At 42.3% G+C, this 20264-nt stretch overlaps 1 protein-coding gene across 4 annotated transcripts; it reads right to left on the bottom strand.

The window, feature by feature from the left end:
- Positions 1–140: 140 nt before the first annotated feature.
- BCO2 (beta-carotene oxygenase 2) lies at positions 141–20218 on the bottom strand. Of its 4 annotated transcripts, XM_042832156.1 has the most exons (13): positions 20032–20218; positions 18495–18587; positions 12452–12647; positions 11210–11421; positions 9575–9690; positions 7613–7715; positions 6359–6487; positions 6052–6212; positions 5323–5490; positions 3544–3681; positions 3018–3200; positions 1916–2026; positions 141–678 (listed from the first exon to the last, which is right to left on the bottom strand). In XM_042832156.1, exons 1-13 carry the CDS (start codon positions 20138–20140, stop codon positions 565–567), a joined length of 1833 nt encoding a protein of 610 aa, XP_042688090.1. In that variant the 5' UTR covers positions 20141–20218; the 3' UTR covers positions 141–564. The 4 variants fall into 4 exon arrangements, with proteins under 4 accessions (XP_042688090.1, XP_042688088.1, XP_042688087.1 ...); XM_042832154.1 differs by lacking the exon at positions 18495–18587 and having other exon boundaries at positions 20122–20218; XM_042832153.1 differs by lacking the exon at positions 18495–18587.
- Positions 20219–20264: the final 46 nt, after the last annotated feature.

Consider the following 20264-nt stretch of genomic DNA (forward strand, 5'->3'; position numbering starts at 1 on the left):
GGGTTTTATTTGAGGGCACAGTTAATGTACAGAGACAGCAGTACGAGTACAGCTTCCGTGAGCATTTTCAGCTATTCTCTGGTGCTCTCTGAAGGCAACCTTTGTGCAGTGGGGGCATAATTACAGCCCTACACTGGGCCTAGATGTTAGTAGTTGGTTTTATTCCATTTTTGTGCTTTACATTTTTCAGCCAAAGCCATTGGAACTGACATTTACTACTCTCTTCCCTTTAGAGCACATTGCTTCCCAGACAAGGTAACGGTAGTTTCCATTTTCTCCCTTGCAAGCCTTATGCATGGCAGCCTTTTGAACTGCTGCTATGTGTTCTACCAAGATAGACAGAAAACTAAGATAAAGCAGTGGGCTGTTAGAGAGATTGAGCTGCTGTCTTCCTCAGACCCTTTGCTGTGAATTAGGAACGCGGCAGTAACTTAGAGGTTGTGATAGAGAAGTGGTTCCTTCAGCCTTGGCATAATGTAAAGTTGGAAGGTAAAAGAAAGCAGAGGTTTCTTTCTGAGCCTGACCCTGCCCTGAGTTATAGGAGGTGGCTCTCTTTCCTCTCTCTTAGCGAGAGCTGAAGATCCCATGGAATCCATAAGGCATTTGCACTGGGACTTCTGCTCGCCCCAGTTCTCTGAAGGTCTCTGCATCCAAGACAAGCAGGAAAGCACTTCGGTTCTGCAGGGTGAGAAGAAAGCCAGAATTAATAGCCACACTGAAATCCCTTCAGCTCTCCAGAGCACCACATCTGTCCCACACTCAGGAGCCCAAACACACAGCCAGGCACAACCAAGCCGTGCTGACTGAGCCAGTGACACAACAGCACCAGGAGCACTGATGGTCACAGGTGTCACACCAACACTGACGTTCCCAGTTGAGGTTCACCTAGCTGTGCTTGGCAGTTACAGATACACACCATGGGAAGCACGTGTCCAGTGCTTCCTTACTATGCCAGATCTCCTGTAAGTTTATGGAGAATGTTAATTCTGTGCTTGTGGCTGTAACTGTGATAACAGTACCTCTATCAGCAATGGACCCATGAAATCTCCAACTTGATTTTTGTTTGTCCTGAGGAGAGAGGGGGTGTTGGTGTCATCGTTAACACACTGACATAATTATTGACATTAGCTGTTTTCAGACTTGTCTGTTTCATTAATATAATTGACCTACTGAACATCTAGATAATAATTCTGAGGCAAATATTCCATCTAGTCTAGCTTTTAAAATAGAGTTTAAACTCCTTATTATGAAATCTGCCATGGGTCTAATTACCAAAATAATTAAATGACCACTAGCATGCATTTTTTCCTTCACCTAAAATACCTATTAAGGTGGATTTTTATTACAACAATGAAGGGCAAAATATTTAAAATATCTTCACAGCAAATAAATGCTAAGAAAAAATAATGAAGTAAATGTAATGAAGTAATTTTGGTGTAGCAAAAATGAAACAAATGTGGAAATATCAATGTTATGTATGTCAGTGTATCCACTGACTAGCACCTGAAGCCATTAGAGTTTAAAGACTGAAGTAAAGTGCATGATGAAAATGAGTAAAGGATGTGGGAAATGCTTCTGAACTTTGATTCTTTTTGAAATGGTATTTGTTTATACACAGCCCATTTGATGGGTTAGGTATTTGTTGGGTGAATGACTTCATTTATCTGAGTTAGGTCAGAAATAGATATCAAAGAAGAAAAAACATCTGCACCAACTAGAGCGATAGGCAGACACTCCTTTCCCTTTTTCTCTTTTCAAATGATGTGTTACATTGCCCGCTAGTCCGCTAACGTTAGTGAAATATTTTATGGGGACAGATGTGCTTTACTTAAACAAGAGATCTATCTGCCAGAGACCTTTAAACTGTTGTGGTTTAGAACTGTGTGGGTTGTGTAAACTAATAGGAATAAGTTACCTCATCAGGGGAGATCACAACAGACAAGATGACTCCACTGTCTTCTTCCGTGGCATTAGGCACTGGCACAAAAACAGGCTCTGAGGGGTAGGATCCGTCTTCCTGCCAAATCTATTGAGTACAACAACATATGGACGTGTTTTATGTCATGATGTTTGTCTGCTACCATTCGCAGAGCTGCAAGTTAGAAAGCTTCATGCAGAGCGACCCAATTGCACCTCCTGCCCCGAGGAGCCCACAGTTCAACCTTCTGAGTAATCCTTTTGATGTGCACTAACAGAATGCTAGTGCTGTGACAGAACGTCCATTGTGCCAAGCACTGTGCAAACAGGCAGTGAAAGGATTCGTGGTGCTCATTCCATCCAGCAGCTTGTACTGGCACAGGTACCAGCTGTAGGCTCAGAAAACACCAGCATCCAGCTTGCACAATGAGCTGCACACCACGACATGCCCAGGCAGAGCTGATATGCCTTGCCAGGAGAGATCTATCACCACCACAACCCAAAGGCTCAGCTTCTGTCCTTACTGCAGACAGAGCCATGGCACCCAAGATGAAGGAGAGCACTCTTACTGTAAAATGAGTACCCAGAACATAATGATTCAAGCCAAGCCATCCTAAGAATTCCTAACTTCTTCAAGCCCCTGGGAAAGTTCCAAATTCATTAAAGCTAAAAGCTTTGGAAATTATTTCTCTGTTTATGGGAGACACAGCCTAAATCCCTGCCTGCACAATGCTAAACCTTCTTTCTTGCCTGAGCTATAACTGCCCTGGTAATGTCTGCTGCTGACGGCCTATGCTATGTGGGTATTTTCTGTTCTGCCTAGTAAGAGGTGACTCGTCTTTGACCTGGGAGAGATGTAGAGTCTTTATGCAACCCTTTCTGTTTCCTCATCTATTTAGGAACCTGGACTGATGTCCTCTCCTGTTTGGTAGGAGTTCTAGGTGAGACATAACATTAGGAACCTCATCTCAGACCCTTGTGGAAAATTAAAAAGCAAACAACACCTAAAGCACATAGTGCCTCATAGCTGACAGAACTTAGAAGCCAGCTGAGCAGAATGACTCCCAGTGCTGACAAAAGAGAAACTCATTTCACCTCACCTGGAAATTCTTGGTCTCCACATCAACCTTCATTAGGGAATCTCCGATGAAATGCCGAAAACCACACCCGTAGAAGTAACGGTATCTCCTACCACTGTACTGAGAGTAGTTAATCTGGGGGAACTCCAAGCCCCCAAAGTCTTCAAAGCCATCGGGGTGAAGATTTTCATGTGTGCACCAGACCTAGAAGTATGCAATGCAGAAGCATCAGTTTAGCTTCAACTGGGCAGCAGAGCTGACCAGTCCCAGCAACAACATGCATGCTATTCCTCCTAAGGCTGTAGGACTGTTCAAAGCAAAGCAAAGCACAGTTCTGTACACTGGTGAAAGCAATGGAGATTTTGGCAGTGAAGAACTTCAAACCTGACCAGTTGTGGTTAACACACTTGTGCATTTTTGGTAAGTCACAATCTGCCCTTGCTTTCTCGTATAAGGCAATGTGGTTGTACTAAAACACCAAGTCCCACCCTAGTTATGAACAAATCATCACAGCTGTACATGCAGTTATGTAAGTCTTTAACACAACCTTGCCATCTGAGTCTTTCACAGCCTTTGCCATCGTGTAAGACAGAGGGTTCAGATTCTTCCCCACAGGTGTATCCGAATTCACGTTCAGTGGGAGGACAAAGCGACGGGGGAAAGCTCGGGCTACTGAGCCAAAAATCTGTAATAGAGCCAGAGAGTTACGGTGATGAAGAGAGGAGGTGGCATTTTTTGTAGTCCTGTGTGGAGCCAGGAGTTGGACTTGGAGTTCCCCACGGGTCCCTTCCATTGCTGTATATGGTCTCTGACCAAACCACTTGCTATTTATCTGAGCATAAACATTGGTGCTCCCTGAAATGAGAGGAAATATCTGACTTAATTCTCTATACCAGGCTCTGGAGCAGCCTTCCTCACCCCTGGAAAAAAAGCTCTGTTCAAATACAGTTTAGAACCTTTAATACTCTCAAATATTAAACCTTCCGAATTAAATAAGTGGCAGGGACTCTGTGTTGGAGTTTCTCAGTTACTTTACATGTAACCGGTTTGATGTGAAACTTCATTTTAATCACGTTAATTCTTATACTCTATTTTTAAAGCTTTGTGTTTCACATAGCCACAAGAAACTGATTGGTTGAGGAGCTCTCAGACAAATTAAGAGTTAGTCAACAAGCAAAAGCACTAAGCACAATTTGGGAAAAAGAGATAAATCATGCTCGGGCATGTGTTAGTCTTTGAGTACAGAGTAATTTTAAGAGTCTGTTTAGAAATGACTTGCACTCATGTGTCTGTGTACCGTTTAATGTTTAGGCTACCCAATTTAGAAACATGGGTATTGGAAACCATGATCTAATGTTCACATACAGATACCTTCAAATATCAAATGGCAGCTCTTCTGAGCTCAGAGAAGACTGAACAAAATCTAGAATCCGTTTGCAGAACAAATGGCCATATTAACACTCTGCTGTACTTGAATTAATGTTCACCGTATCTTGGGAGGGAAAAATGGGAAAAAAACATCTCTGTGGAGACACAGCAATGTGCTTTTCAGACTAGAACTGAATTTCTTCCAGACAGTCAGATCACAGAGGAAATTCTGATCTGTCTGAACATGTTGCAGAAACTGCCCCTCACCCACCATGCAGTGGGTTTCCAGTAAACACATCCACACTACAAGAAACTGAAGGCACCCCCTTTTTCTCCCCTGTATGGCCTATGTAAAACACTGAGCCTTACATGGCTTTAAAAAGTGCTTTTAAGAGAGGTGGACATGTTACATATAGAAAGGTGCTGTTGTAAAGTGCACATGAGGACCAATGAGGGGTTTCTTGATGTTTGTGCTTAATGATTTACACAATAAGGGGTGGTTTTCTGAACTAACGCCGTTAGATAGCAGGATTTCTTTTTCTTTTTCCATGTAAAAGTAAAACCTAATTTTGCATACTTCCTTGAGGGAAAAATATTTCCTTTTATTACGTGGGGATATGGAAAATGAGTATCATTAGAAAAGAGATTTTTAAAACAGAAGTCTACCTGCTTGATGGGGATCTGTATCACACCCTCATTTTTTAAAATGTTTCAGGGAAATGCTCCATAGAGATTATCTGATAAGAGCTTTAAAATGAAAGAAAAATACCAGTGTATCAAGGGACCATAATGTTAGCTTTCCTGTACAGCTGCGTTCCTTTCTCAAGTTCATATCTCCTGCCTTGCAGTCTGTCCATCGTGCTCTCCATTCCACCAACAAAAACTTTGCTTTAGAAAAATAACTCAGCCAGTATGGTGTCCCAGCAGATCCAAAGCAACACAGATGTAGAGATCTTACCTGATCTAAATCTGCTCCACTCTTCCTCATATTCTGCAGCTTGTAGACAGCCAGAGTTTTCCCATCATCCTGGCAGCATAAGTCAAGGACCACACAGCCACAGTCTTCAAAGGCATTGATTTGATGGAAAGTAACAAAGGGCTTAGTATACCATTGCCCTGGCAGCACCTACAGTGACCATAGAGAGATTGACTTTTCCTCTCAAAAAATGGTAGCCACACTTCCAAGACTTTCTCTTCTTGCCCTCATTTTGTTACCCTCTTATTCCTTGATATTTGTATAATGTCCTTGTGTTGCTACAGAATGGCTGCTTTAAGCCAGTACACAGGCAGAGCCAGATGAAGAAAAGCCAACAAAAGCAACCTAGGCTAGGCTCCTTGCTGTAATAGGTCTGTTTGTGCTGTCTGTCCATGGCTGCACCCACGCATGGATAGGCATCATTCCCAGGCTCTGCCTGACCCTTTTATACTTAATAGTGCCTGTTGGGATCCTCTAATTTCTTACATCTCCTGTTCTTTTAGGGCTGGGAAGATGGATCAGTAGAGCTGAAAATGCATGAACTCAGGCCATTTCTAAGAAATCCACATCTGTGCTTGCAAAGCTTATCCTCTGGTAACTTCTGCATTGATTCATATTGCTATCTGTGACTGCTACCAAGCACTTTTCTTTTGGGATCTAAGATTCCAGCTACAGTTGCACAGCTGCTGGAAAGGCCGAGGATCCACCTACTTTCCCAGTGCGTTTATCCACCACGTGGAAGCGAGTGTTGTACTGAGGCTCCCAGTTTATCCCTTCAGAAATGGGCTTCCCACGGAATTTGGAAGTGATAATCCGCAACAGATTCAGCTTGATGGGCTGCTCAATGAAAATGATATAATTTTCACTCATCCCTGAAAAGGGAAGGAAGGAGATAGTATCAGAGAACTTGGCAAACGAAACAACAACAAAAAATACCTTGAGTCAGAGGGCAGTGAACAGCCCCTTGTGCTGCACAGTAGGCTGAATTCATGGAGTATGAGACAGGAAGCATGCTTACCAAAGCTGTGATAGTAGGAGGGTTTCATGTTATCCATTGGAGCAATGGAGCACAACACTTTCGCTCCCTCTAACGTCTCATTGCAGTTCGACTTTTGTGGAGGGACCTCAATGATATTATATGTAGTCCCTGAAAAAAAAAAAAACGGGGGTTCAGTACTGCTGAGATGTGAAGCTGACCAGATTCACAAAAATAAAGTCAGGCTCAGTTCCCTTCTGTTTCCTTAGAGTAGGTAGAAATGTAGTAATTATTAACTGGGCAGAAAACAAACAAAAAGAAATAGTTATCAAGTCAGTAAAGAAGTCAGGGGATGGCCGCCAAAACAAGATGTCAAATAAGTAGGAGGACCTTCTCGGTCTGGTTGATAACCGCCATCAACTTTTTCCCATCTGTAACATGTTCTTTACACTGACTCAGAGAATCATAAAATAATAGTATCAGGGAGAAAACCAAGTTCATTGCTTGTACATCAAAGCAAATGAAAACTTTGAGCCTTGGTGATGACTCATTTACTAACTCCGAGCATATGGGCAGCTATGAAGGAAATACCTGAGTGATAATCACATGTGTAGTCTGCCCAGCTGAAAACAGCATGTGCTGTAAAGCTAGATGTTGGTAAAGCCAAAAGGAAATGAAGATAGCAAGAATGAAAAACAATCAAAACTGAACAAATGTTCAGGGAATTGAAACAAGCCTTGGGTATAGGGCTCAGGTATCTGAAAAAGAGGGTCTTTATATAACGAGCAGTGAATGACAGCTCTGAACAGCCACGTAGGCGTGACTCGTCTCGAGTTAATGGAATGCTCTTCTCATTTCAAGAAGAAAACATATCCTAGAAATTTCAAGTTTACTGTAAAACAGGCAGTATTTTTCTCCTTATTGTTTTTATTAAAAGCCAATTAATCTAATTTAAAAACTTGCATCTAATGTCAAAGTTCTTTGGATGAAGCATCAACATTGGATGAGACCAAGTATCTTCCTTCTGTTTTTCATAAAACCATGGAAGAAGATCTGGGATATCTGTTGATAACCACAGGCCAAAATCAGAAGCATCTGATACAAGCTGCTGAGCAAAGCCATTTGCTCAGACTGACTCCTTGAAAGAAGAGCTAATCAGATTTGCCATCATTTTGGCTCAAAGAGAAGCAGCAATTTCTAGGTCTTTTCAGACACTGAAGTTTTTCCAACAACCTCTCCTTGCAGCAGCAGGGAGCCGCCTGCCCACAGGCCAGGTGTGGCCAAACCCAGTCTTACCAAATTTCCCATAGGAGTTTCCCATGTTGTAAGCTGTCCCATCAGGTGCATAGTGAGGGTGAGCAGTGGCCCCATTCACGGCAACAAACTTGGTCCAGTCTACCTGCAAATCCCAAAGATGTTCAGTCAGAGGAGAAGCTTCCTGTTGCTCTCTAGCAAGCCACAGTCTTTCTAAGCGTTAGTTTTGTTAAAATCTGAGGAAGAATAGCTTAATTATTGTGACCCTAGTGTGGGATCTGAATTTAAGCCTTCATTTTACCTGAAATTTAAGCACATTACTCAGTGCATTCATCCTACCAGCCAAACAGGACCAGTAGCAGCAGCCACTTCCATGGGAAATACGAGCATCACAACTGGCCAGGAATGCTGACACTGCAGGAACGTTGTCCATAAAAGCATTTTAATGAGGACTTCATGTAGTATGCACTGCAGGCATGCAAAAAGAGACGATTGCTACCTGCCACCTCCTCCAGAATCACCAAATGTTTTGAAAGCACACACAGCTAATTGAGACTCATTGCATGCTGTCCTTACAGAGATCAGTCTAACCCTACTATCTACAGATAGGAGTTGGGACAAAGGTACATCTGTGAACACTGTTAGCATGTGCTCCTTCTTTCTGGTCCGGTTGTAGTTTGGATTCAAACAGCAGAGGGAATGTTTTGGGAAGGAAGTCTGAAGAGAAAATTGAAGGGAGATCAACCCATGCATTGAAACACTGAAACGTGAAAGATACCCTGGTTTTCCAAAAGTTTCAAAACATATCTTTCATGTATCCAACCCGAGGCTCTTCGGAAGGCCCCATTGGAGAAGAATGCCGTGCTACCAGGAGCTCACAAAGCCATGCCCTCTTAAGGCATCTCAATTTAGAGATTCTTAACATTAAATCATCCCTTCTCTTCTTTCACTTATCTAAAAAATGCTAGTCCAGTCTACATCTAAAAAGAAGCGTAAGGGATTATTTTTTTAAACAACAGGATGGCTGAGCATTGAAACCAGGAGCACCACCTACACTTGTTTTGTCATCACTAGATTGTGGTTTACAAAACAGGAAACAGCAAATCATCAAACTCTCAATTTCAATAGGCAAGTAGCACACAGTATCTCATAAGCAGAGCTTCTTGATCCTGTAGAAAGGTAGGGACTGCTGCAATGCCTCTCTCAAGGCAGTGAACTGAGATGGTATTTTCCAGTATTGAACAATCTGTAGCAACATACAAGGATGACAGTATAAGTAATCCTTCTTCAGTTCTTCTCGCAATGGTTCAGCTCAGCAAATATCCAAAACCTCTAGCAGTGCTGCAGGCGAGTACGTAATTTACTCTGCCATTCTGTAAGTCGTGCTCTGTCCCCAGATACAGCCATGCTGCTGTGAGGCATTGCGTAGAACACATGCTCAACTTGTGGTTTGTTGGCTAGGATGGGGAAGAGTAGTGGCAGCTGAACTTCGATTTAGTTTTACATTGGCTTCACCTCCCACTGGCTGCTGAGGTTTTAGTCAAGACCTTGCAGGGCTGGTTTGCAGTATTTGGAGCTATGTGTGCATGAAGACATAAAGAGAACAGATGGGAAGACTGAAGAGACTGCGAGAATGCAGATCTGAGAGCAGTGATGCTTACTTCTTCCTGTACGCACGTTATTCTTCATACACAGACAAGTACAGACAAGTAGTGAGTGTGCTGGAAAAATGACTAACGGAAACAGCCCTGCAAGCCTCTCTGCCCTTGCCTGCTACCATGGGAAGCGTCTGGAGGAGAGCTGCCTTTCTGCTGGACAGATTCTTCGAGGAACTCAGGCATACAAGGAGAAGATGCCTTACAGCTATGGTTTAGAGCTGTATTGATCTTTGTTTTGGAATCTGATTTCCCCTCTGCTTCTCACAAGTTACTGAGGGCCTCTAGGAGCAAAGAAGAGAGATCATCTTGTGCCACAAGTCAGCCCCCTCGCCCCACCAACCCATACCTTTTCCTTCATTTCAAGTGTTTCTGGGTCCACTTTGTACATGCAATTGTTCTCGCCAGTGACATAGTAGTCTCCTTTATACACAACACAGCTCACATTGGCATTGTCACTTGGCTCTGAAACAAAACTCAAGCTCTGGTTAAGCTTGCATGACATCATATCAAGCTATACATGTTTAAACAAATAAACCCATTGGGTGTGACGTTAATCCCCCTTGATCAGAACTATCTCACTAATCTACAAAGGCACCCCAGTAAAACGTCTGGACAAGTGAAATCAGGACAAAAGGACAAGAACCTGCTGCATTTTATCAGTTCACTGCTAGATCCCAACTTCCTATTGATGTTCTGTAGCTTCTTGGTACTAAGAAGACTTCTCTATCCAAGAAAGAGTTTTACGTAGCTCAACAGCTATTAAATTTGGACACTCAGGCCTTGCCAATATTGTCAGTTTGTCCAGAGCCAACCCTCAGCCCAGTATTCACACACTCAAGGCTGCAGAGTCAGGTTCTGGTGTTACTTCCTACTGGATTTGAAAAACTTCTAAAACATATCTTGAGTTGAAATCAAAGAAAGTGAGTTATTCATTTTGTAAGTTCTGGAAATATATGTATAATGTCACTAATTCCTAGAGGCTTAAACAGGTTCAGTTTCTCATGTCTGCAACAAATGCATTGTCTAGAGGTTGTCCAGCAGGAATGCAAACAAAACTGCAAAACTGTGTTGCCTTCAGGTTGATTACTGTGTTTGAACTTATCATCTTCAAAAACTAAAGGAAGTTGTGGTTCTAGTAAGCGAGGTGTGGAAATGACTCTAGTGAAACCAAGATAACCTAGGTACTCCCATATGCCCTTTGTGTGTGACCTCTTATTTCTTCATACTTCTCTCCCTTTCCTCCCCAGCCAAGATTGTCTCCTCTGACAGCCATATGACGAGTTCTGTGTTCAATTCACACCATTGGAAATGGGAGGTAATACTTGAGGCTACAACTTGGGATAAGAAGTGGGAAGCTGAGGTACAAGGCAGACCAGTGAGTGAAGGTATAAGCACCTTCAGAGAGAATAGATGACAGGCAGGACAGGATCCATCACCTCAGGAACTTAAGCAGCAGCAAGTTGCAGACTTTAGGTCTGTTCTGGTTTTAGTGACAGACACTTGGCTTAAAATTAAGCCTATTTCTTTCCTGCCTTACACAGTACCCTATAGGTGATGATACGTCCATTCCTGTGCAATACCCTCTGTCACCCTACTTATATCATCCCCTGCACCTTAGTACAGGAAGGGAAGGATTAGCCCACTTACCCTATAAGCTTAGCAAGGTAAGGTGTTTTAAGGGCAAAGTGTCTCAGGGAGAACAACAGATTGTAATGCCCATTATCAGGTCTGTACAGGGTGTTCTTTGGGGAGACTATTTGCAACCAATTGGGACCAAGGGAGCCAAAGTAGCACTAAAACACTAAAGTGAATGTGCATCTTCCAACTACATCTGATATCAAATTGTTGTTCCAAGGGTCCACCTTCTAAGACCGACCCCGAATATGCCTACACCAGGCTTCTTCACAGCTCCCATCAAAGCTAACCGTCAGTTCCCCAAGAAAACCTCAACACATTTTGCATTTTTTAGGGACCCTCTTACTTGGAGGATCAAAGCGTGACATGAAGCGTGCAAAGACACTCTTGCATGGATCTGGCATTGCCAGCGTCCCAAATTCTGAGACCACAATGCGGTTGTGCTGGTTGTTCGTCAGGTAGGAGTTGCTCTGCAGAAACTTGCTCTGGTATGTCACCGTGCCGTTCCTCAGCTGAAAGTGATGCAGCAGGGCCATGCCATCAAACCAGTGGTTGTATCTACAAGTGTTAATAAATAGGAGAACAAGATTTGTGCACTGTATTATGTTCTGCTATACTGTTCTCTCTTGCCTTTATGTTTGTCCATGACTAGCTAATGCCAGCATACCATGAGCATATAAACATAGACAGCCTTGTGATGAGTCTCAAGTGAGTGAAATTAATCAAGTGCATTTGCAGGCATGCAGCCTGAAGTTAGGGACTCACCACCAACAAGATTTGGGCTCCATGTATCACTTCTGAAAATAATAGGGATTTCTGAAAATGCTGTGTTTTGGAGAAATAAATTGGGCTGGTAAGCCAACCACACTACAGATTTCTGCATAAGGAGAAGAAATTGTGCTTTGAAGGAACACAAATTATTGCTGAAAGCCTAACCACACTTTATCTCTAATCTATTTGCAGGGTGCCATTCTCTTCAAAAGGAGAAATCTGAGACTTAAAGGGTAGTCTGGATGTTTTTAAGACACATCTGTCTTAAAAAATGTAATGATTGTCTTTGGCCAGTTGCTGCCATCAAATCTGCAGAAAGAACTGGGTTTGTCAGTTTGCTAGAATGGCAGATTCCAAGCCAAAGGCAAGGTTGCCTATGTAAAATGTTTTGATATGTTATATGTAAAATGAGCTGGATTTGTCACTAAATCAACTTACCCAATTTAGTGCACTCATCCTTGAAAACCATTCCTTGGATTTCAGAGTGTTCACAGGATGGACTTTTGTTAGTGACAAAGGACTGAAGGCATGTTATAATCCCCATCTCTGGTCCCTCATTACACCATTCTGAGTAGGTCACAGCCTTTCTGTGACTCAGCTTCTTCAGCCTGAATAAGTTAACCATGCTTCCTATTTTCAGAGCTCACTGAGCTCTGGTGAGGGAGCAGATGTTCTGAAAAGAAAGATGATGCAAGCCTTTCCTCTTTGCCTAACTTAAGAAACTACAAGGTGCTCCAAACAGTAGTGAGCCATTTAGGGGCTTCCCATTTGGCTTTAGCTAGCACTCAGACCAGAGTCTCACCAAATCCAGACTTACTTCTCCTCACCAAACTCAAATTTCCCAGGGCCATTCCTCAGAAGATTGCCATTAATCCATTCAGGAATATGTCCTTTGATCTTGGCTGGGATGGGCTCTGGGGTCTCCTCCACTGTCTGTAGTAAGGGAGAGATACACTGCAAATTGGGCAAGGTGAATTGCTCCTTTGATGGACTGGGCAGTGAATTCTTTAGACCTGCAGAGAAAGCAATGAGAACAAAAAGCAAGTAACTAAGATTTACACTTGAATGAACAGGCAATTTCTAGAGCTTGAGTTTACATATCTAGAAGAATACTAGTATTCTGGTACTCAGAATCCCCCAAGCAGCCAAACTGTACAAGATATTCAAACTGAAGTTTTATTCCATAATATCCCATACATCTGCAGGGAGCTGAAAATCTAGCAGAGCTAGACTGCACTTAACTATACTTAGTTCATTAGTGAGACCTGTTCTGCAGTCAAAAGGAGGCAATAAAATATTTCATGATAGGAAAAAAAAGAGATATTTAAGTAAGGGAGCTCACAGTTGGAACTTATTTCAGTAAGTAATTGACAGTAAGACATGGCTATTTGTCAAGATAATCTGTTGAGTTACATTAAACAAACAAACAAACAAACAAAAACTGTTCCAAACTGATGCATAGAGTAACACAAAAGAGGAGCCCTACAAATAATCTCCCTGTGCTTTCTGATGGTAGCCTAGTGAGGAAAGCAACAGAAAAAAGCTTGTCCCTCAGGCCAAGGCCATGATCAGAAAGATGCCCTACGAAGCAGTGCGTGCAGCATTTATACCACAGTGCTGCAAAAAGCAAGGCAGAGCTGGGCAGCCCTCAGACAGAAAAACCACATTCTAGCACTAACTCCACCCTGGTATCACAGTCACGGTATGTTAGAAAGACAGAGAAGTGTACGTACTGGAATACTTTCCCAGAACACGTAATCTAATCAGACATCACCCAAGGAGTTTCCAGAATTAAAGCAGAGTGCAGAAAAACAAGAACACATCAGAGATGATTATTCTTGTGCAGGATATGCTGTCCACTTCCTTAATTTTGCTACACTTAAAATTCTCTTAAGGTCTTTCTCCTGTCCAGAGACTAGTGGTTGGCCTTCCATCTTTATAATTTATTCTCATTACTGGTTCAAATGTGGGGACAAATGTTCTCCCTTTTTGCTTTGGGAAGTGTTTTGAAAGTATCTGAATGCAAGAGATTTTGCTCTTTGACATTAACAGCTATGAACTAATTTTGTATTTGAATTGCTAACTGTTGCTTATGGATGAAGTCACCAATGCAGTGACATGCAACTTAAGGAGAAGACTTATTCAGATCCAATCATATTCGATGCTGTTACCGATACTTCTGGATAGGAATTAGTCTGAGCTGGTTTTAACCAAGGGCTTCTGAAACAGCACTGAAAATCTGTGCTACAAGTCTGCTAGTAGTAAGAAGCAGTATACCTTGAAGCTAAAGATAATGCAAGATTTTCCTAATGCTGAAAATTTCACAGTGAAGAAATGTTTTCCTACTGTTAGTATTCCCCTTAACCTCAATAGTTAACGCTCGAATTTGGAGGAGGGGATGTATCATGGCATTAAGTTCCTTCAAATCAATGACCTGTTTTTAACAGAAATGTACATTTTCCACTGAGTTTAAAATAATAATAATTATTATTATAATTATATACAAAAGAAAAGGTCTTCCAAAGTCAAAGGAAAAAAAATATATATTTATATACACGCACAACACTGCAACTGTAAGAAACAAACCAACCACAGTCTAGCTCGCTAGAAGGAAATCCCAGAGAACAAAGAACAACCTCCAGGACTCCCAGTGCAGTACAGTAAATCCAGGCAAGCTATAGATTGTTAGACAAGAAGGTTTTACAAGCTTGATGTCAGAGATTTCAAAACCCTGGAAGAGCACAGGCTGTCAAATATAGCTTGTCATGTTTCCTCTCTACTGCACATGAAGGACTCCGCCAAGTTGGCAGCACCTGTAATGCGGTAAACCAGAAGCTCAGACTGCTGAAAGATGCACAGGTCAGTTCTCAAACTCACCGGGACAATCCGATTGCAGGAGCTCAGAAGGTAATCACTGGCTCTTGCCCTTGCAGACCTCCCCCTCCCTGACAAAAAAAGAAAAAGGAAAAAAAAAAAAAGAAAAAGAAAGAAAAGAAAAGAAAAGAAAAGAAAAGGAAGTGACGAGAACACACATGCATGAAACTGAGTTGAAGAATGCTGTCATGAGAAGTAGACTAAGCAGATTTACCTGGTAAAGAAATAAGCAACTGCAAAAAAGGGTCGTTTCTGATGTAGCCTCCTGTTTGCATATTATTAGGCAGAGCAATAGGACAAAAGCATCGGTGAAGCATGAAGAGCAGGGAGTGCTGTGTGCCAAGGGCACACTGTTAGCTATTAGCTCCGGTAGCCTGGTTTGCAAAGCCTCATCAACACAAGGATTGTTATAGCAATCCATTTAGCTACAAAGGGGGATTTACCTAGAAAGTGCACTGTGGTTGCTTTCCCTCCCAGTGCTTCCACCTCCTCACCTGGGCTGTGCTCCATTTCCACAGGTCAGAGGAGCTCTCTGCTGCACTGCTCTATCCTCTCCATAGCCCTGAACTAAGCAAGAACAGATGAAGATTTAGATGTAAGAGAAACACTGATATAAAGGATTGCTTGGCACACAGAAATCCATTCCTGAACTTGTTCTAGGACAGAAAAGGCCTCAGGCTGAACAGACTGTAGTCTGGTGGTGACATTTTGTTGTCGTAGTTTATTCTAGTGATGGCAGTCACTTTCACCACTGCAGATGCTTCTTCTACCTTCTTTAATCCAAGTGATTAAGTGAAGCTTCTGAACAATTTACCTGTGAGCCTCTGAAATCAAATATTCACGTCTACAGAGGACAAGTGATATATTAGAGCAAGAGAAAATCCTCAGAAGACCTGTGTTGGCACACAGTGTTTCCCTGAGCTCACTTCTTTAGAACATCCTGAGACAGAATGAGTGTTAGGCATGCAGGAAATTGAATTGCAAGCTCCCTTCCATGTACTTCTCCAGCCTGCCAATCCTCAAAATCCTCCTTGAGATCTCTAATATGATAAGTCAGCTAGACAAAGAATTCAGGCTGCTGGGCTAAAGCAATTAACCTCAAACCACCAACATCCTCTTCCTCTTAAAATTCAATTAAGTTCTGATTAAATCCCATATGAAGCACTCAATCTGATCCCAACATTAGTGCTGTTAGCATTTCCTTAGACACAAGGAAGAAGAAGCTTTCAATATCAACCAATAGCTGGCAGGTCTAATGACCGTCACCAGTATTTGCAGAAATAAACCTTTAGTAGGCTGAGAAGAAATTTGTGAAGATGTAAAATTGTAAAAAAAAACCAAAAACACAAGAGCAACACGTCCATAAGGAGATATTTTCACAGGCATGCAAAAACAAAGATGGCATAACCAAGGATGGAACTACACAAAAGAACTTCCTGGAGGGCTGCAGAAATACCTATGGAAATGTAGGAAGTTATATTTCACAAGAGAGTTTGAACAGGACTGAAAGAGATCTCCTGCATCATGTCCTCCCATCTCCTGCCCCTGAAAGTTATATTTGAGCTCTATCTTACCTCAAGACTTGGAAGCTTTGGAGACAATTGCCCAGATGATAAGAAAAATGCTATGAATTCACAGAGAGAAGTTATATTAATGGGACAGTTTATCCTCCTTTTTCTTCTGTTAGCACTGTTGTATGACATCAGCATTCCTCCCTCTTGTGTTCTCCGTCTTGTTGGCAGATGTTGTATTTAGAGTGAGCAATCATATCACTTACTAAGATAAACAAACCAAGTTTTCCTCCTCCTATGATAACCTTGCTATTCACATGATGATCTTAGTGGTCCTTCTAGAAGTACAGCCTTATTAGTCTTGCTGTGTGCAAGATCTTCTTCACAATAAGGGTGACGGAGCACTGGAACAGGCTGCCCAGAGAGGTTGTGGAGTCTCCTTCTCTGGAGAAGTTCAAGACCAACCTGGACATGTACCTGTGGAACCTGGTCTAAGGAGCCTGCTTTGGCAGGGGGGTTGGAATCGATGATCTCTAGAGGTCCCTTCCAGCCCTACAATTCTGTGATTCTGTGAATTCATCTTTCTTGAACCTGCATAGCTACTGCTGAAAGATTTCAAGATGTAGTGCAGAAATCATCTGAGATCAGGCTACACACAACAAAAAGCACATCAGATACTGCCTTGCTGTCTGACTACAGAGAGCAAGAAGCATAGCAAGACAAGGGAGCATCTTTCCTTCTGGGTACTACTCAAGTTAGATGAAGATCCCGACAGTAAAATGTACTAAGAGTAATCAAATCATGATGCCCAGATGAGTCAGAACAGACGTTTTCTAGGACAATTTTGAAAAGAAAAAAAAAAAAAGGTTTGCTCTGACGAGTTGAAAAGACCCATGACAAGAAACAAACAACAGAAATAAGCAATGACCTCCCTCATATTCAGCACAACACAAAAAGTTTCTTGAAATCACATTATGTAAGCCACCTCATTATTGCTGCCCACTGGGAGCAATGTGGCTGGGAAATGGCTTTGGGGACCCTCACCTACAAAGCTGTGCTTGTATACGGTTTAGGCGGGTGCTGGATGGATGTGATCAGACAGGAGCTTGCAGAGGCTGAATGCAACTTGTGTTTTTGTGCATGGGTGATGAATTAACATTTAACTTTTGCAAACATGGGTGATGAATTAACATTTTGCAAGACGCAATCAGTAGCAGAAAACACCTCAGGATAATTAGAACATGGAAGTAAGACCGGAATGATCCAGTAATACATATTTCTCCCTGCTGACACAGGAAAGTCTCACATTCACTCAAAAAAAGAAATCAAGCTGCAGGACAGTACAACACAAAGAGCCCAAAGGAAATTGTTTTGTTGCTACTCTGAGCCACCATAGCTGTATTTAGGGGAAAAAAAAAAAAAAAACAACACAGATAAACAAAACCACACCTGCCTAACATGCACTTCCTTCCTGTTACAAGGAAATCTTTAGTCTACCCCCCCGATTTAATAAAAAACACTAAAACCTGTGACATTTATCTGCACCTACTCTGAAATGCCTGAAGCAGATGAAATACAAACACTTCACAGCCAAAGGCACTGCTCAAGATCTATTACAATGAAAGCATTTCATCATTGGACCAAAGTTCACTCCTAAATGTGGAAATTCAATGTTCTTCACGTTTGACATTTAGCCACTCAAGACACAAATCTCTGCAAAAGACAAAAGACAGGCTGGCTTTTCACGTTGAGCAACAGGTACATAAAATAAATGCTGACTCTGCCAGCAACGGGAAGCAGCAACACACAGTTGTTCGAACCACAGATCAAGATGGAAGAACTTGAATAAGCAACAAGTCAAAGGCTTGCTTGAGCATAATATCTGAAAATCTAAACAAAATTTTAATCTGGCAACTCAAAGACACTATTTCCGGCGTCTAATTTCCATGTTGCTGCCAAACTTTATAAACAAGCTTAAGACCCAAATACACTTTAGCATACCAGAGCAGAGGCATAGCCAAGTACAGTATGTACTTTCTAATGGTGAAAAAACCTGCAAAACTATTTCTACATAAACACCAAAGCCTGGCATCGTTTCATCATGCACTGTCTCCTTCAAATACAAGTATGCCATGATTTCTCTGCCTGTCACCAATCTTGTCACGGATTGTTTATATCCAGAGGAGGTAATCTGTGTGCTTTGGGCAGGACAGCCTGAATCTGACACAAAACAATGGCTATGTTATCTTCCCTATAAATTACGAATTGGAATTGGAAGACAAGACAAACAGGTTTCTCCAACATTTCTTCCTTCCTATACCAAACTGAACCAAAGTGGCTGTGGCTATGATTTCCCCCATCCGGTCTCTAGCTTTTGCCCCCATCTTCACCAGGGTTGGATCACCAGGGTTGATAACCAGGGCTGGCAGTTAACTTCTGTCCCACTGATTGCTGAACTGAGGCTGCTGCACTTGCCTTGTGTCTGCTGGGAGGTCCCCACACTTGGCTCCTCATTCCATCTAGCCAGGAGATTCCCCATTGCCAGGGACTCAGCCAGCCACTTCCTTGCTAACACATGGTGAAGACAAGAAGAACATTTAAAAAAAAAAAAAAAAAAGAGTGACAGAAAACACTGGGGAAAAGTAATGAAAGTAATGGAGAAAAGGAGAGGATAAAGACATGACAAAGCATACATAAATTCTAAACTTTGGGTTGGGTTTTTTTGATGACATGAAGGAAGTACAACTCCTTTCTTAAATATTGATCTACACAATGCAATCCTTAGAGAACACCTACGCCATGAAAGGTGCCATGAATAAGGTGTGGGCTAGGAAAATGTATCAGAAAGAACAGATTTGACTCTCACATTTTTCCTTTTTTTTTTTTTCCTTGTGTTTCTCACTATTTCACTCAAATGCTTGAACAAAATAATGGAAAGCATTCTTTCCCACAGTTTAACATTCTCACTTTTTAGCTAAGTTGAGACAATACTGTATCATCAGCAAGCTTCACTAACAAAACTTCAGTAAAAGTCAGGGAAATTCAAAATTTTCAAAAGGATGCAAACAATGAAGTAAAGAAATTTTCCAGCTTCTTGTCTTCTTGTTTTAATTAGATCATCGAAACAATAAACACAAATCTTTACATGCCTACACAGTTCAGCTCCAAAGAACAACAAAGGAAGAGAACAGCAGTTGTAACTGAATGATATAGCTGTTGCAATCTGTTAACGAGCAAAATAACATCATAAGGGCTTTATTTCCGTCTGGAATGTACACTATGAAACCTTGAAATGGTATCATAGGTTGTTTTATACAGCAGTCCCAAAGCTAGGCTCTGTACTTAGTCATTTATTTTGCACCACTCTGTCCCTGACTGTTCTTTCGTGTGTGACAGGTGTCAGGCAGGTCCAAAAGCCTTTCAGAACTTTATATCCCCCAAAAGCAATCTGTTAATTCTAAGGGGAAAAGACCAACAACAGCAACAACAAAGAAAGAAAGAAAAAGCAGGGATTCTGGTAAACTAAGTCATGATCTTCCATGTTTTCCTACTTTGTAGTGACAGGTTTCTCTCTCTTAGACTAAAAAAGCGACCACTCAAACTGTGCAGTGACAGCAGAGGCTGCCGAGTCCCGTGGTGATACCAAATCCCACGGCAGCATTTCCTCCCATTTGCTGCATTCACACCAAAGCCTCCGTAAAAATGCCCGAAAAAAACGCTCTCCCGAGCTGCGCACACACCTCGCGGCAGCCTCCCAGCGCTAAACCTTCGGCATATGCCCATAATCCGAGAGAGGCTGTGCAGCGTGCTTGCCTCTCACACTCATCTTTTCAATAAATAACAGACAACCTCTGGCTTTCAAACATTTCGAACTGCTTCGTTCCTCCTTCCTGATCGCTATAAACAGAACCGCTCCGCCGCCGTGTGCCAGCAGCGGCTGCCCTGCCGGCAGCAGCTCGGAGAAAACCTCTTTCCAGGATGATGGAAGGATTTGTTTGTTTATGCGTTTTACCTGGAACGAATTGCATCAAAGAGGAGAGCAAATGCCGCAAATTAGAACTCAGGATGCTGACGGCTGACAAAACGATTTTGGAAAACATACTCTGCTCGGAAGAAGGCATCGGATCGGAGGTGGTGCGGGAGGAGAGCGGGGCCGGGGCGGCAGCGCGCAGCGGGGCGCAGAGGGTTGCACCGAGCTGCCTGACATCATCGTTTCAGAATAAGAGCCGTGGCAGGACGCCAGGC

Source organism: Centrocercus urophasianus, unplaced genomic scaffold (assembly GCF_019232065.1).
Source record: "Centrocercus urophasianus isolate 14NV4802_14NV808 unplaced genomic scaffold, USGS_Curo_1.0 seq_37, whole genome shotgun sequence".
Lineage (NCBI taxonomy): Eukaryota > Metazoa > Chordata > Aves > Galliformes > Phasianidae > Centrocercus > Centrocercus urophasianus.